This window comes from Anticarsia gemmatalis, chromosome 4 (assembly GCF_050436995.1).
Source record: "Anticarsia gemmatalis isolate Benzon Research Colony breed Stoneville strain chromosome 4, ilAntGemm2 primary, whole genome shotgun sequence".
NCBI lineage: Eukaryota > Metazoa > Arthropoda > Insecta > Lepidoptera > Erebidae > Anticarsia > Anticarsia gemmatalis.
In genome coordinates, this window is record NC_134748.1 from 9,454,648 (window position 1) to 9,472,189 (window position 17,542).

At 35.2% G+C, this 17,542-nt stretch overlaps 1 protein-coding gene across 1 annotated transcript in view; it reads left to right on the plus strand.

Annotated features, from left to right (window-relative positions):
* LOC142972475 (ras-related protein Rap-2b) overlaps nt 1–5,388 on the plus strand; it is a 38,008-nt gene extending 32,620 nt beyond the window's left edge. The window contains exon 3 of the mRNA XM_076113644.1: nt 2,304–5,388. Within this exon, the coding sequence (XP_075969759.1) occupies nt 2,304–2,615 (312 nt within the window). The 3' untranslated portion in view covers nt 2,616–5,388. The remainder of the gene's footprint in view (nt 1–2,303) is intronic.
* The last annotated feature ends 12,154 nt before the right edge of the window (nt 5,389–17,542 follow it).

Here is a 17,542-nt window from a genome sequence, read left to right on the forward strand (position 1 = left end):
TTAACTTGTACGGAAATAAAAAGAATATTTGAGATGTCCAGATACGTTTCTTTGTATTATTTCTTAAAATTATTAACATATATACTGAATGATATAATTAACGTTATAAATAAGCTATGTAACGCCGAGAAGTCCTGCATTTAAGTTATAGTCCCGGAACACAGTAACAAGAGTAACGATTTTGTTTCATTTTGCAAAGTTCTGGCCAAAGTCTTGAAGTGACTTTAGTTTAAGAACTTATAGATATAACTAAATAAAACATTGGACCTAATAAATTTCTTAAAACTAAGAAAGACCAATAAAATTAGATTACGTCGGTTACTTTCCAACTAACTAATATAACAACTGTTACTGTTGCTCCGAACAAAGTAAGTTTCACTGCGCTATCTTAAAAAGTTTCCTAACTATTCCGCTTTAATGTAGAACAAGTAAAGTTTAGCGTTCCTCTGTGTATTTGATACGACCCTCACTAAAAATTTGAATTATTTACCATCTTGAACAAATGTACTTACTTTATTCTATGTTAGCGCGCTTTAAAACACGAACACTAGATTATACTTAGTAGGTTCATAGTAGCGTGTTGCATCTGATAATTAAGGAATTTTCTAGATTATAAATAATTATAACGTAACTTAATTATTGTCTTGAAATAAGTTACTATAATCTAAAAACCTTTTGAAATAGAATAATCTGAAATAAAAATTAAATTTCCTTCCAAGCAGAGCGAATTAATAAGAAAACGTAAAATACGTAAGGTTAAAATTAAATTTCCTACGTGATCATACATAACTGGCGTCGTAAGCTTCAAAATGAAATAACAGTAACAGCGCATGAAACTGCCAGAAACGTGTTATATTTCATAACGAACGTCACGAAGTTAGCCTAATTCTGTTATAATTGGTGGAAATTATTCGTGCGACTATTTCACTCTGGTTAACTGGCACTTAACGCCATTTTGTGGAGCTGTTTATATCAGTTCTAATGGAATACTGTCCGGGTTTCTAGAGACAATGGCTAGTTGACCTGCGATACGTGTGTTGTTTCAAAGGGTAAGTTGGTCCACGCTCGTGTTCCGATAGCCAGTTGGGAACAGAACACAATGGCCCGAGGCATCCGCTTGCCCGCCAATATCCGCACCGCGTTCCGCACAAACAATCATAACTATGCTTTTATTGAAGTGAAAAAATACGATACTCTAACGGAGACTCGTAGCATGATACAACTTTTTATTGGCGAGCAGATTCTGATGAGCTTTGTTTTTATAATTCGTATTTGAATCGAATTTGCTGCATTGAAGTTGCGGCAAATTGCTTTTTAATGCCAGAGTTATGACTTTTAAATTTAAGTCTCCGTTTGCATAAATGCTCACACAGAATATATGGCTACGAAAGTTTTAAGCAGATAATTATTTTATCAATACGAATTTGTTGTTGCCAATTCTCCAGCGGTTCCTGTAGTTTCCCACACAAGATGCATATTCGGAAAATACGTTAAACTTAACTCATAAAACCGAACTTAGCTCGATAAATCTGTGCGAAACTCATTTACGTTAACTAAAACAGAAAGTCGATCTCACAACAAAGATATGGTAATTAGAGATAAATTTACTCGTGAACTTCGGTAATCACGAACACCTACCAAGAGGTGATATATATTACTTTACCTTTCCGTAAGTGTCCCAAAACTTTACAAGATTCAACAAATGAATTCCCGTCTCAATCTCCATAGGAACATCTACCTCCTTAATTAAACGAAAGCCAACAGAACAAACTCATTATAATTTCGACAAAACAATTACCTATGTTTAAATGACTTTGCAAATTAATATTTCCTTTCAAGATACTCTTATAGCAGAAAAATATTTTGCCAAAATTCATAAAAGTTTTTTTTCGCTACTTCGCATTTTGTGTCTCTTCGATATCAAACTGAAATTGTAGGCAAAAGAGCCTCGGGAAATGTTGACGCAGCTCTACGGTGTCTTCAATATTTGCTGCCTAGCTGAAATACTTCAAAAAGATTCAAAATTAATAATGGCGCAGATTTGTGTTTTATTTCTTTCTTTTGTCAAGTCGTTATATTTCTTTTGAAGAACGAGTATGTACATAATATACTCGTAACGTAAGAACTGAATAACATCATTCATGTGCTATTTACGATAATACCTTGTGATATTTAGTGCAACCGGAGACTTGAACAAAACATGTTGCATACGAGGTTGACTCTGAATAAAATTTAGCGTGCTGAAAATGTAGAATAACGTAGTAACCCACGAAACCCATAAACATACGTAATTTCTTTTACAGGTAGAGTTCCACACGACAGAATCCGTGGTAACAGTCGACTGGGAGAACGGGTTCGTCGAAGCGTCAGCTAAAGAGAACATCAACGTGTCGCAGATATTTAAAGAGTTGCTGGTGCAGGCCAAGGTGAAGTATAACCTGTCTCCGGCTCTGCGGCGACGAAGGCGACAGTCGCTGCCGACCGGGCCGCAGGGAGCTCCCGGCTCCAGTCCAACACCTCCAGCGCCTCACGTTCCCTCTCCTGCTCAACTGGCTCACCTCCAACAAATCCGCGAGCGACACAACAGCAAACGCAACTCGTGCGTCATCTCTTAAATCGACACCGCGTTGCAACGATACGGGCTTTATCATACGATCTCAAGTGTTAGTTAAGATCAGGGGTGACTTTCGAATTTTCTATACGTACAGATACATTGTAACTTTCATTCGAGTGGACTTTGTATTAGATGTTCTGTCGCTATTGTCTTCTCAACTCCCACGTAGCCACCGAAATAATACAACAATTCGGCAATATTATTGTATAAATCCAATTTGTGTTTCCGTGTATCTCCAAGGTAATAGGTATTGCTTTTAGATGAATAAAATGAACGAACGTTTTACAAATTAATTGTATTTTGTTGGAAAATAATGTTTGTAATAAAGCTTCTGATTGGGAGTACATTTAACAAGGTGGAATGATATGTCATAATATGACGCACGTCACCCGCCCTCATATTGTTTAGTTCATCGTTCCACTAATTTACGGTTATGTTAGGCAATAAAACGTTTCTTAAGTGATACTTAGACCCATTAAGATTTGTCCATTCCTTGACACGATACATTTCTACTTTACTATGTGTATAACTAGATAAGTAGTGGAAATAACGCCAATGAATCAATCGTACCTCTAGAGTTAAGGTGTTAGTGTACCAGAGTGACAATGTAGGACAAGTGATACGTACAAGTGACGGCTATATGTGACTGGTTTATACTGTAGGATTATTATAATTCTAACTTATAAATAGGTAAGTTTTAGGCGTGACGTCGTAGTGTCTATGAGAGGAGCCCCGACTGAGTGTTCCACGCGATATCAGGACGAAGTAACGATGGACGACTATTGGATCTGTCTCTCTTAATAATATCATGATTGGTGGTAAGGGTAAAGTGTTCTCGTTACACAAATGACTTCGGCAAAGAATGATGTCCTAACGAGAGTGTACAACCGCAAACGCGATTACAGGAGCTATCCGATTACCTTATAATAATAAGATGTTCTATGTACCTAATACATTCCGTTTGCCAAACCAGTATTAATGAATCTTTGATCTTATTGTAATTGATATCTTATTGTATCATTCGGAGCGGATCAATGTCATGACATATAACTTTCTACTTATATCTGAAACAATTAATTATTATCAAAGTAGGTTTACTATACATTCATTGGAGTAAAGTAAGTCATACCAAGTTTACTGTAGCATTCTTCAAAATTTTACATTGGGTTTTAGAAATAACTACTTATTGTAAGACTAACATTTAAGACAAATGTTTTCACAGGTTATTGTGTTAGTTCGCTGTAGTTACCAAACTTGTAACGTTTCACTCTCTAACTTGAAAACAAATGCTTTGTTCTTAAACTGTAAGAAACTTCGTATCAGTTAATTGTTATAGAAATAAATATTAAAATATTACCTACGTCGCGTACCAAATATATTCAATATCTTGTGTGATTTGCACATTTCAGGTTTAAATATAAAAATAAGTAAAACAAGTTTTTCGTCTCAAGAATATTTTTGCAAGGTATAATGGATCGGAATTAAAAACTGTAAAGTAATTTATGAAAATAATTTATTCCGTATTCATTCTACGTTTTGTTCGTAGAGTTTATTTAGGACCGGTGTTAAATCTGAGTCATTATCACTTTATATCTTGTGACGACTTTAGAATAAACTATTCAATTAAGGTGTGTAAATGAGAAAAAGGCGTAGTTTCAGTGGGTTATGATCTGATAAGTAAATACTGAGAGAATAATAAAGTATTAAAATAGAATAAACCTTACTATATCTATTTTAGATTTTTGTGACCACCACTAAAGAAATATAATCGAAATTATTAAAGAAGCAGGTATAAAACATAAAAATAATCCTAAAAGCTTCCATCGCTTTGTTGGAGCCAGCTTCCAGTCTTACCTGATGCGGCTGAATACCAGCATCTTACATAGAACGGCTGGCTATCGGATCTCCAGAACCCAGTTGTCCCAAAAGCCTAAAACAACAATATAAAAAGTAAGGTATTTTTTCCCCTAACTAAAGCTACAGCCCTAATCTCAGCCCGATCTCGTGGGAGTAGCAATTAATTATTTAGGTACCACTTAATTCGTTTACAGTAATCATTTAGAGCTATTGTTGTAAACTTTGTCGTGCAATTTTCAGTTTACATACTTAATTTAGCTCCTTTTTATTTGTGCCCAGTTAACAAACCGTGCGTTGTTTTACCAAAGAGTGTCTATTTTATGTTTAAAACGTTCCATAGGAACATTTAAAGACAAAGAACAAAGATATATTTTTTAATGTTTCAAATTATATGGATGTGCCTTTTTTAAAGAGTATATTAATCTTCTTAGTTGGTAGATATCGTAGATTTCGTTGTATTCAAAATTGTTCTCGACAACTTTCCCAATTCGCTTCCTTCGATTTCTTTTCAATTGTGTCCGTAGTGTTAATGTTAGTTTATTATTAAAATAAATCTATATTTATTATTATATTTAAAATCGCGGTAATATTTCAAGATGTCTATAAATGTTTGAACGCTGACTTACTGTCAGTGGTCTGCGCACATTTACTTATGAAAGATAAAACATAGCGATGTATTTCTAAGATTTTTTATGATCCTTTATATAAATATATCGGAGCTGTTCGTGAAACCTAGCACAGAAGGATTTGAGATGCGTAGAATGTGTATAGATGTTAATTTTCCAATCAATTTAATAATGTATTCGTCTATAGATACGTTTACTTTAAATGTTTATAAAATATGTTTCAAATACAGGTATTTACTTCAACATTTGTACCGATGTAATAAAATTGTCTCTGAATAAAATAACTAACTTCTATAATGTAACTTTTTGCTTCCAAATTCCATATTTTTTTACCCTCCTCAAGTATGAAAATATTTTTCATAGTTGCAAACAAGGGGGAAACTTTTGAGTAACTTTCTTAGTTAAGAAATAAGCTATAAATTAATTCTCAGAAGCGATGAATTACTCTAAATACGCAAGCTAAGTAAATTAATGGACGAAAAACTTTACATACAAGAAATTAAACTTCGAGTGAGATTCAAACCGTAAGCGCAATTCCAACTAAAGATGAAATAATGAGTTTTGGGGTTCCAGTCAGTCAATTATATTTTCTGTGTGATATCATCATGTGGGGAGTGCACACTCGCGGGCGCCGCTATCTCAAATTGCGCGCGGACCGGTCGGGCGGTGTGTCCGAGCATCACGCAGCGGGCGGCTCGCGGCACTTGTTGCGCAGCGCCTTCGATCGATACCCACCTCCCCCGCACCCCACACCACGCCCTTCTCACACCTTCAGCCCTGGCCCTACACACAGACACTTTTCATTCAACGCTACTCAACGCCTCGGCCGAGCCTCACACCCTTTGTCATCAATACAGCCAGCGTGGGAAGAAATTTTACAATAAATAATATTCCCCAATATTTGTTTTGCGGATTCGTTTTTTGCTTAGTATAAAATACGTTTTCTTTTCAATTATAAACTCGTTAAAGAGCAACTTATAATTTGAAAATACGGACGCTTTCCCAGAATTTGAATGGTATAGTCAGGTGTACAGACTCCAAGAATTTCCCGCCGGAGGCTACTTCGGTCAAGTTTTCACTTCGTACTAATGAACAGAAGAGAAAAATTATCAAACTTTATGTAAGTTGAGGAACAAATGGAGATACCTATATTGTGTGTATTTTTGTGTCAACAGGTGCACGAAAAATGTTAATTTCGTGAGTGGATAAATCTCTGACATACAACGCGTATTACGTATTAGTCGATGACACACTCAGCTGTAATTAACGCTTCAATGTTCGCTTAACATTATAATGTGTACTCACATACATCCATGCACTAATCGTCTCATTATGAAGCTCGGCACGTCGTGTGGTTCGCGCTTAATACGTGAACACATGTGTTGCTACAGTCGAATAGCGACAAAGCCGCGACAAGCCTCGCCCGCGATACAATGCCTCCACATTCCGAGTCATTAAACTCGCCCGCGCACGACACATCCCCTCTGATATCAACTTACTGAACCAAAGTAGTTTTATTTAATTTAAAACCTTATACGCTCAGATAAATCCTGCACTCGCAATACTGTTGAATACGTGAATATAGCGTGCATCTCCGGTGAGACTCGTTTCATAAACTTGCATGCATAATAAACAACGTGCTTTGTGGCGGACGACAATGCTGTAGTTGCGAGCTCTGTTTGCTTTTTACACTATGTGTCACGCTAATGTACTTACCACGACAACAGATAATGTTGGTGACACTGAGAAATACCACCACCTCTTTGAATCCGTTTTATGTTGTTACCTTAATGAAACGTGTTATTACCAAAGTTCTTGTATTTACAAAATAAGTGTTCTTATTTAATTGGATTGGTTAATTAAGTAAAAGCTAATTCAAATAAGAAAATAACATTTGCTTACAATTCTACTTTGCATACTGCGGAGTGTTAAAAAGGTCTTAAAATTGTTTACAGTAAATATTTTGTAAATAATTTCAAAGGAACATTAACGAAAAACAGTCCCGAAAGTAATAAATAATAAGAGTTCTTTGGACGTGTACCTCAAACTTTTGTATCGGCAAACAAAGTTCAATATTGAACAGGACTGTGGTAAGTATTTATTTACTCGCTTTTTTAATTAAATGACCCTTGTCAGCGGGTTGTAGGGAAACTTTTCACTTTGGCAGCACCGCCTGACACAATACTAAACCAACTTGGACGCACCCTGTGTGGTCCAATTAATGGTACCATCAATTCTAATAAAGTGATTTTATATCTTTTCTTTAAGTAATAAATTCGACAAAAGAAAATTTTATAAGACAACCTAATCTTCAACGGCGGTAGATCAAGTAAACCTATTGAATACAAATATTAAATTATCTCTTAAGTCTAATGAAAAATCGTATGAATTTCAAAGCTTCGAAGACGTATAAAGGAGATTGGAATTATTCTCTGTATCGAAACGAATTAGAGGGTCGGGGCTTTCGTGAGCGTAAAAGAAATGCTGACGGCTCACTCATTGACTCAAAGCTCGATATAAATTACATCAAATTGTTCTCGCTAACCTCTGTTATATCAGGTAAAGCAATCACATTTTATTCAATTATGATTGGTAATTCTCAATTTGAATCTAATAAATTTTACTGAGTACGTTTTTTAAATAGAAAAGCTGTGTAAAATATTTTGTGGAATGTTATGTGTAAGAAGTGCCTGAAACTATTATGAAATGTTATTAAATATTGTTTCATCTTCTCTTAGCAATTGATTTAAGATAGAATAAACGCAGAGTTCACTTTCAGTGCTTCTAGATTTAATATAAATCTATTAAACTCCACAAATACATTTTGATTTATTAAATAAATGCAAAGAGATGAACCAATACGAAATTGCTAAATTAATGCAACGCCTGAAGCCTTAACCTTTAAAATAAGATAAATTAAAAGGCTTTAAAGAAAAGCTTCTTAATTACACAAAGGCAACATCGGATTGGATATATTTTTCTTAATTAATAGCATTTTTATTTACAAGTTTCGTTTAATTGGTCGTTAGAGGTTTACCCTCAAAGGTTTTTATCTTTACAATGACGCCAACTAATCCTTATTATTCGTTCCCTTTCAATTAATCTTAAATGCAAAATAGCAACGATGAAACTTTTCAACTAAATGAAAAATATTCCAGCCGCGTATTTGTAAGACAATTAAGCTTTTTCGGTTTATTTTAATATAAGTATGTTTTTGTTAGAAACCTATTCTATTCTTCTTACTAATTAGTAACTGACTGTTCTGAACAATAAGAAAGCTATTAAAAGGAGAATACTTTAATTAATGTATTTAAGCTTATTTGCCGAAAACTTAGTTTTAAATAAACTGCGTAATAGAGCACATCACCTCACTGAAATTCTGTAATTAATACATACCAACTGTATATCACACACATAAACGTTTGGGTATTTTTGAAATCTTACGGTATCTGATGCAAAATCCTTATTCAAGGCGAAGCTATTTCTAAAGCAAACAAGCTTTAACTCCTCAGATTAAGCGTCTTTTCGTATATTATTAGTTGTTCTTAACTTTTTACTAAAAGAAGCAACATTCATGGAGCCTTATAGCCTTACATAGAATTAAGGACAGGTTTAAAATAATATAATAAGCTCATAAATTTATTTTACGTGAAATTCAATGACACAAATTATGTCTAACACTGCATATATTATATTCTCGACAAATCCCCTCATAAGTATCCCGTAAATTTCAACATTAAAGGGTAATTAAGTGTCTCTTAAAACAGTAAATTAATTTAGCTAACATGATTAAACTCAGTCAACCGTGTTGTGTATCTAGTAAACAATTTCAGTGATATTTACTCCATTAGAACTGTTATATTTTGGAGTTTTAAGCTTTAAAAACTTCCGACGCTTTGTTGAGTTACACTGTGTCTGTGAACTAAATAACAAATAATTTATTTGACATGACAACGTATATTTGAGATGTTTTTCAAATAAATTTGTACTAATACAGCGGTTTACTTTAAAGTATTATTTATAATAAACTATTATATTTAAAAGTGTAGTAGTTACCTAGTTTTTTACATCAAGTTAATGGTTTTTGTGCCATTTGGTTATTGAATTAACTCAAGTTATCTCGATCTGATAACAATAACTAGGCCCTAATTAAGAAGTTTTTGTCTCAAGGGCATTTAAAACTAGTAGTAAGTGTTAATAGTGATTGGCAAGTAAAATGTAAGGTTATTCTTACTCAATCTGTCATTGTACTCACTTTATCTTAACTGAACACTTACATTAGCGTGTGTTCATTAAGTCCATCAAGAGCAGTTTATTAAATTAGTCGGTACACCACACGAAGGTGCTAAGAATACATCTCAATTACAGCCGTGTTTATCGTCGTAAATTGTGGTCTCCAATTTATATTTAGGTAAGAGCCGGGCTTTATTACCTGTGGTTTTCGTCATAAGATGTTTACGGTTGGCTGTGTATCATAATTTAACTCGGGGCTACCGTAAATACCTATGTGGTAATCTGGGGGCACGGAAGTGCCCCCGCAAGTCGAGCAAAAAAAAAGTGGCACGGCCGTAACATCCTTTTCTCGAAGCAATTCGGGCTATTTTTGACACCCCTATAATTTCGTTTTGGATAAAACAAGAAGCCTGGATTTTCAGCAACTAATCAGTCATTGTATAAACACGGTATATTCAAAATTTCAGTCAATTTGAACCAGTAGTTTAAGAATGACAACTTGTTGAAATTTTGAATTTTGTCACTCACTGATTCACTGATTCACTGACTCACTGACTCACCGATCATCAAAAGTCTAAGGTACTTCTAGCAGACTTAGAAGCTTAAAATTTGGAATACAAATAGGGTTTAGTGTCTTAATCATGGGAAAAATTTAATATTTTCTAATTTCGGTCCAGTTTTCTAAATACACCAACTGCAACAATAACTTTGTAATCCCATATAAATGTATAAGATTACAAGGTTACATTTGCAGTTAATGAATTACTATTTCTGTAGAAAATAAAATAAATAGGTGTAAATAGGTACCTACTATATGAGGCATAACGGGAGGGGGTATAGGGTGGGTAAGGGTGTTTAGCCCATGAAACTGAACAACATTCCCATAGGAAAATATGTTGAATTATGAAAAAAAACGTCTTACCATACAAATTGGACTTATGTTCGCTCTACAAAAAGAAGTGAGATGCCATCAAAAACATTCTGTAAAAACCTCAAGTCTCGCCGTAAAAAGTGGTGAGATCTATATAATACCAAGTCGATTAATCTATTTAGTCTCTACTTAAAGGACCTTCTGTCTTAAGTTATTACGTATGTTATTATCATGCCAATTAAAAAAAAATACCTTTAAAACAAATAGATCGACTTGGTCATCGCAAGAAAACACAAATTCGCCATTAACATTTCAGGAGCATTAACTTCTCGTCGTGCTGTGTAGTGTGATACATACTAATAATCAAATCATGCGATGGCCAGGTCGATCTATTTGTTTTAAAGGTATTTTTTTTTAATTGGCATGATAATAACATACGTAATAACTTAAGACAGAAGGTCCTTTAAGTAGAGACTAAATAGATTAATCGACTTGGTATTATATAGATCTCACCACTTTTTACGGCGAGACTTGAGGTTTTTACAGAATGTTTTTGATGGCATTCAATATTCCATCCTCATTGCTTTTGTATTTACACAAGCGTATAACATTTTGTCAAATGTATTTTTTCTTGCTTATGTTATCTTTTTCTAAAGAAAACAAGTTGTAATAATATAAATATTAATACGCGGGTGATGTAAGCAAAACAACGGAGTTCCACAACATAAAACAAGTGAGTAAATATGTAATTGAATGAAATAAATATTCAGCTTTGTGCGTTTTGACTTTATGTGAAAGGTGAATAGGTTTTTAATGAGCACTTCTGTTTTCAAATGCTGAGTTAGATGAATCTGGGGGCACGGAAGTGCCCCCGCAAGTCGAGCAAAAAAAAGCGGCACGGCCGTAACATCCTTTTCTCGAAGCAATTCGGGCTATTTTTGACACCCCTATAATTTCGTTGTGGATTAAACAAGAAGCCTGGATTTTCAGCAACTAATCAGTCATTGTATAAACACGGTATATTTAAAATTTCAGTCAATTTGAACCAGTAGTTTAAGAATGACAACTTGTTAAAATTTTGAATTTTGTCACTCACTGATTCACTGACTCACTGACTCACCGATCATCAAAAGTCTAAGGTACTTCTAGCAGACTTAGAAGCTTAAAATTTGGAATACAAATAGGGTTTAGTGTCTTAATCATGGGAAAAATTTAATACTTTCTAATTTCGGTCCATATTTCTAAATACACTAACTGCAACAATAACTTTGTAATCCCATATAAATGTATAAGATTACAAGGTTACATTTGCAGTTAATGAATTATTATTGCTGTAGAAAATAAAATAAATAGGTGTAAATAGGTACCTACTATATGAGGCATAACGGGAGGGGGTATAGGGTGGGTAAGGGTGTTTAGCCCATGAAACTGAACAACATTCCCATAGGAAAATATGTTGAATTATGAAAAAAAAACGTCTTTCCATACAAATTAGACTTATGTTCGCTCTACAAAAAGAAGTGAGATGCCATCAAAAACATTCTGTAAAAACCTCAAGTCTCGCCGTAAAAAGTTGTGAGATCTATATAATACCAAGTCGATTAATCTATTTAGTCTCCACTTAAAGGACCTTCTGTCTTAAGTTATTACGTATGTTATTATCATGCCAATTAAAAAAAAATACCTTTAAAACAAATAGATCGACTTGGTCATCGCAAGAAAACACAAATTCGCCATTAACATTTCAGGAGCATTAACTTCTCGTCATGCCGTGTAGTGCGATACATACTAATAATTAAATCATGCGATGGCCAGGTCGGTCTATTTGTTTTAAAGGTATTTTTTTTAATTGGCATGATAATAACATACGTAATAACTTAAGACAGAAGGTCCTTTAAGTGGAGACTAAATAGATTAATCGACTTGGTATTATATAGATCTCACAACTTTTTACGGCGAGACTTGAGGTTTTTACAGAATGTTTTTGATGGCATTTAAATTAACGACAAGACACTTAATCTAAACGCATCGATAGATAGGTCAACCTTGCAGAATATGTTCTGATTATTATAATAAAGGATTAGAGTAGGTCCTCACCTTAGTGACCAATTTATTACACAACATGTTGCACACAACTAGTAAGCTTGTTAATTCCTTGAACTGAGCGCACCGGCTTAGGTGTGTTACGAGTTGAGTAGGATCAATCACACTAATGAGTGGGATTCGGAACAATGCATCTGATCTAATATTCCTTCAACCGATGTAATAACAAACAATTTCACGTTCAATATTGAAAAGTTACGTGCACAACGTGTTACAAATGCAAGTTCTAAAAGCCATAGTTACGTTACATTTCAAGTAAGAAGCAAACACGTTTCGCTGAGAACTTTTCAATCTTTTTCCGAACAAATGTACAATGTCGTATTCTCGACGCGCAAGAAGGCGATCGTTCTCCAACACCTGCAAGTGACGCGGAACCACTTTCTTCCAACCCCCCCCCTCTGTTCTCCTGTAACAACCCCCCCTCATATTACATTCTGATAGCACTTACGATTCATCTTAGTCTCGCAGTTCGACTTGTTAAAGTCCCCAGTCGCTCGGAAATTGAAAACAATATCTTTTTAATGACGTAATGACAGCCACCACAGTCGTTAATGTTATGGCGCTTCAGGAATTAAGTGATTAAAAGATGGCGCTGCTGCAATAAAAGCATTACTGTGGAAAGTTTTGAAGAGATCTTTATTAAGTTATTCGATGAAAGCCTCGACTTGTTTAATTAAATTATGATGTTTAACGACGTATCTTCAAGAAATCAGTGACTCTTCCATTATTATCGTATCATATTCACGCATTCATTTACAATCACAACAATATAATAGTAAAATAGATTTTTACTTTATCTACTAAACTAGCTTCATCTAGTGCTATTGTGGTAGTTGTAGGCCTATAACAATTCAAACGATCTGTTAAAATGTGTTACACATGCCGCCGCTACATATGTATGTATCGGCGTACACTCGAAATCTCCTAACTTTACAATCAAGCTCCCGCCCAATTCTTTCACAAGAACTTTTCCGTCTGGAGGGAGAGCAATACAGAGATCAAACAACATTTTATTAGGTCAATTTATTGTATTCCTTTGCTCTGTCGTGTAAAAACGTAACGTAAAAAGCGTTTGCGTTCACGCTTGACATGTTATTAGCACACTGACAAAGAGTTGTGTAGCCTTACATTCTTGAGGGACCGGTTTATTTACGTTTCTAAATACTTCTAAGTATTCCTTAATGTACCGCAAGAGGCCAATAATTTCCTGATACTTATTCCTTTTAATGATCATGGAAAATGCTCGGATGTTGTAGCTTTAATTAAGTTCTTTCTCTCTCTCTCTCTCTCTTCCATGCTATGAGTCCCATATGGTAGTGGGGTCAGCCTTCCTGGTCCTTCTCCTCCACTTCGCTCTATCCTGGACATCGTCTTCGGTAACCACTCATATCTTTCTGCACTACAGTTTCCCATCTAGTTTTGGGCCGTCCTCTTTCTACTTTCTTTAATTACCTACTAGTTACTTTCGTTTTAAAACGTAAAATCACACAACACATCACACAACTAAATCTTAGTAACTAAACTACAGTCGTCAAAGGCACAGGTGGTAAGAATTGTATAGCGCTCCTCATACGAATAATACGGAGTAATGTATGTGGTTTCTGGAATAGGAGCTTAGCAAAGTTGAAGGGAATTGTCATACAGTAGTAAAAAGCTTACGAGTTCCCATGCGAATGTTTTCCATCTGCGTTATAATATTCAATCAATTTTATCTATAAGAAACGATAGGCATATGTATATTTATATGCGTGATAAAATATGTATCAAATGCTTCTTTAGATAGGTAATTGAGTCCCAGTGCACAGTGAGTGTTGTTGCTATTTTATGTCCCTTAAACTAATTCTTTTTCTTTAATTTCTTTAGGTTTTCCGTCAAAAGACCTCAGTTATTTCTCACTGGGACTTGTGTCATTGAGAAATACTTTGGAGATGACGTTAAGCCCATTTGCTTTACGTCTGTTTACATCTACAACCTATTAAGTTCTAGTAGAGTCATAGCATAAAGAGTTTACTAGTTCATTCATAGAACTCCAGCGCGATTAAAAAAAGCTTTAAAACTTCCCTAATTGCTTAAACGATGTTTAACGCTTCAAATCTAACACCATCCCAAATTCTACAAACCATCCCAATTCTATCAGTTTAAACATCCATTATTGTACGAAAGGTTTGTCCCATTTAAACATTGTGCTTCGATTTCGCAATATTTCAACGAAACAGACACTGTTGCTATGTGAACACGCTACGTAGTTCGTCACCAGACAATACGCTTTGTTCGAACACAACCGTCTCGCCACAAGTGCTCGCTACATTTTCAAAGTACGTGTCGACACTTGATGCCTTTCAAATAGTTCTGATCTGAATTACTAAGCCTCAACAGTACTTATACATACTTATAAACACTCGTTATGTCAAATAAGGCTTTTGTGAAATATGTTTTACCTACATAATTTTTTGATGGGTTCTTTTAACATCTTTTTTGTGTCATCATCTATCTAACTAATTCCTATAATAATTATCGGTTTAATAATTTAGCCGTAAAGAAGAGAAAGTCAGGCATTTTACAAACGCTTTCATGAAATTAGTGTTCTATGGAAATAACATGTACTTAATTATAGGTAAAAGTTTTGTTAATATAGTCTTTAAAACTTCTAATCGATTCCAAGAACTTTTAAATAATTACAAAGCTACATTATTCCTGATTAACATTGGCTAGTTTTTACCCGAGAAATTGTTGGACGAACAGGAGAAAACTTTCTACGTGGGTGAAGTAGTAACTACGTAGAAATAGAACCTACCTACCTACAATATGTGAAACTTATTCCTGAATTGTTGTTGTAGTATACACATGTAATATAAAAGGCGTAGATAAAATTGTAGTGGACTTAAATTTGCTAAAGGATTGGCATCTATACCTTTTTTTTCTTATTCATATATTCATAATTTTGTTTAATGCATGGGGATGCAGTCCGCAACCCACTAAGCCTAACCCCTCCCTCGTTAGGGAGGAGACTCTTGCTCAGCAGTAGGACAGTAAAAGGTTGTAAAAAAATAAAAATTGCACACACAAATTAAAGTCACTTTAAGTAAAGTGTGGAAAGTAAATCATGTCGTTAGGCTGCGACTCAACCTTAAAGGGCTGTTACTCAAGACCTCACAAATACATTAGTTAGAGCAATTAGGGATTGAGAACAATGTTAAGTCAGTCCTATTCAATTCTATACTACATACCGTGCTACAAAGGAACTATGGAAATAGGCTGTTCGTATTAGTTACTAACATAAAGACTGAAGGTACCTACTGGAAATATATTTAATTGTATGGAGATTAGACGTTTATTAACTACCATTAAATCACAATAGCTAACTTGACAGCTTACTACTATTCAAGCGTTCGTGTGTATAATTTTAAGACCCTTAGCACATTATACCCATAGCATATACTCTATATATAATGCTTGTAAATCTCCCGTCGTCATTTAAAAAGAAATCGCAATAGTGTCAAAAGAAACACATGTCATAGAACCAAGGGATTACAAAAGTCGTCGACATGATAACAGAACTTCAGTTCAGAAATAAGCCGTCTAACACTTCCTGAAGTCGTCGTAAAAGGGGATTATGTCCGTCACGAGGACACCGGTGTCCGGCGGCGTCCGTTACACCCTGATTTATAACCCCCGGACTGCGCCACTAATCCACCTGGCAAGTGAGATCATTATACCTCTCCCGAAGGACTATTATTTGCTACAGACCCATGTTTAGATTGTTTAGCAGTTTATACTACTATATTTACAGGTTGATTCAGTCCTTTCTTGTATGCAAAGTTTATTGATTTAGAGAAAACACGAGTTAAACTCGGTTAGTTGATTTAGGTGGGTCGTTTGTGGTGCGATCTTCGGCCTGTTGATTATGTTGGGACTTAAAGCGGCCGTTAGGCGTGGGACTGCTTTGAAACCTAATAGTGTTGTCGTTGTACTGAATAGTGCGAACAATAGGCTGTCGTGTGTCGCAATTTCCGTACAGTGCTGTTGTTATGAGTACTGACATGAGAGGCTTCAATGCTTCGAACCGTGAATAGCTCACCCTACAAATGGTAATGACTGAACAGGTTAGCAGCTGTTTTAGCAATATTTTAATCTCTCAGAATCATTACATTCTATTAATTTTGATACATTATAGCGAATAAAAAAAACTTTAAAATCTACTCTATTATTACGACGATATCGTACTAAAATACAACTTTTGTGCCACATTTTATCGTGTGGCCATAGTTATATTCGCATTAAAACTATAAGCTTCTTATCAACCCTTTCATAACCCTAAACTTCGAAACAAAAATATCACAACTAGTTTTCTCGCATGTACAACTCACGATTCAATAGTTAGAGTTCGCAATTATCTGTATTTATCGACCAAAATCGAGGAGGGTGTGACAAGGGCAGCGGCGACCACTTGTGCTATTACTCATAGACTGAGTCATGTTTATACCAGATAAGCTCAACGCACCAACTATTTGTAATCAAGGCCTGCACATGAAACATAGATTACGGAATGGGAATTAGTTTTGTGGGGAATCGTTAGAGCGATTACACACAATACACACTGTGCGTATGAAGCACATAAAGACCCGTAGCTCGATTCTCTACTACTATCGACTACCGACAACCGACCTGCCATCGAGAAATTTTCTATGAAAATCTGATCAGCACCTCTGACGGGTGTCGTACTCGGCAGTACCGACTGTACAGAATCGCGCTACAGATACTGTCGTATTTCCGAACAGGTCTATCTAGTCAAACCATTACTTATTATTTAAAGGCGACAAGACCGGGCGAAAATCGAGACATGAGACCGCGACCGGATACTGGAGAGTAAGCTGATGTATGGAATTTTATCAAAGAAGTTTATGTCTATCAATGGATTTTATTTTTACCGACATGATGATTAGTATACAAATGTATCGCACCTACGCTAGTAAGAATAAGTATTTGTAGCAAATATGCCAGATGCCAGGTGTGTAAAAGCCTTTACACCCGACGTTTCGATGGTTAGTTCACGTCAAAACAATTTAAATTGGTTCATAGAATTACTGGTATTGGACTTTGGCCGCTATTCTGTGGCCGCTTTTATTGAATCCATTTGAATATCTATGCTCAATTCAGTGCTGTAAATTCGTAAACACCTGCCTGTGTTTGACCTACGTGCCTATTGAAGCCTCAGAACGGATAATTTGAAGCACTGCG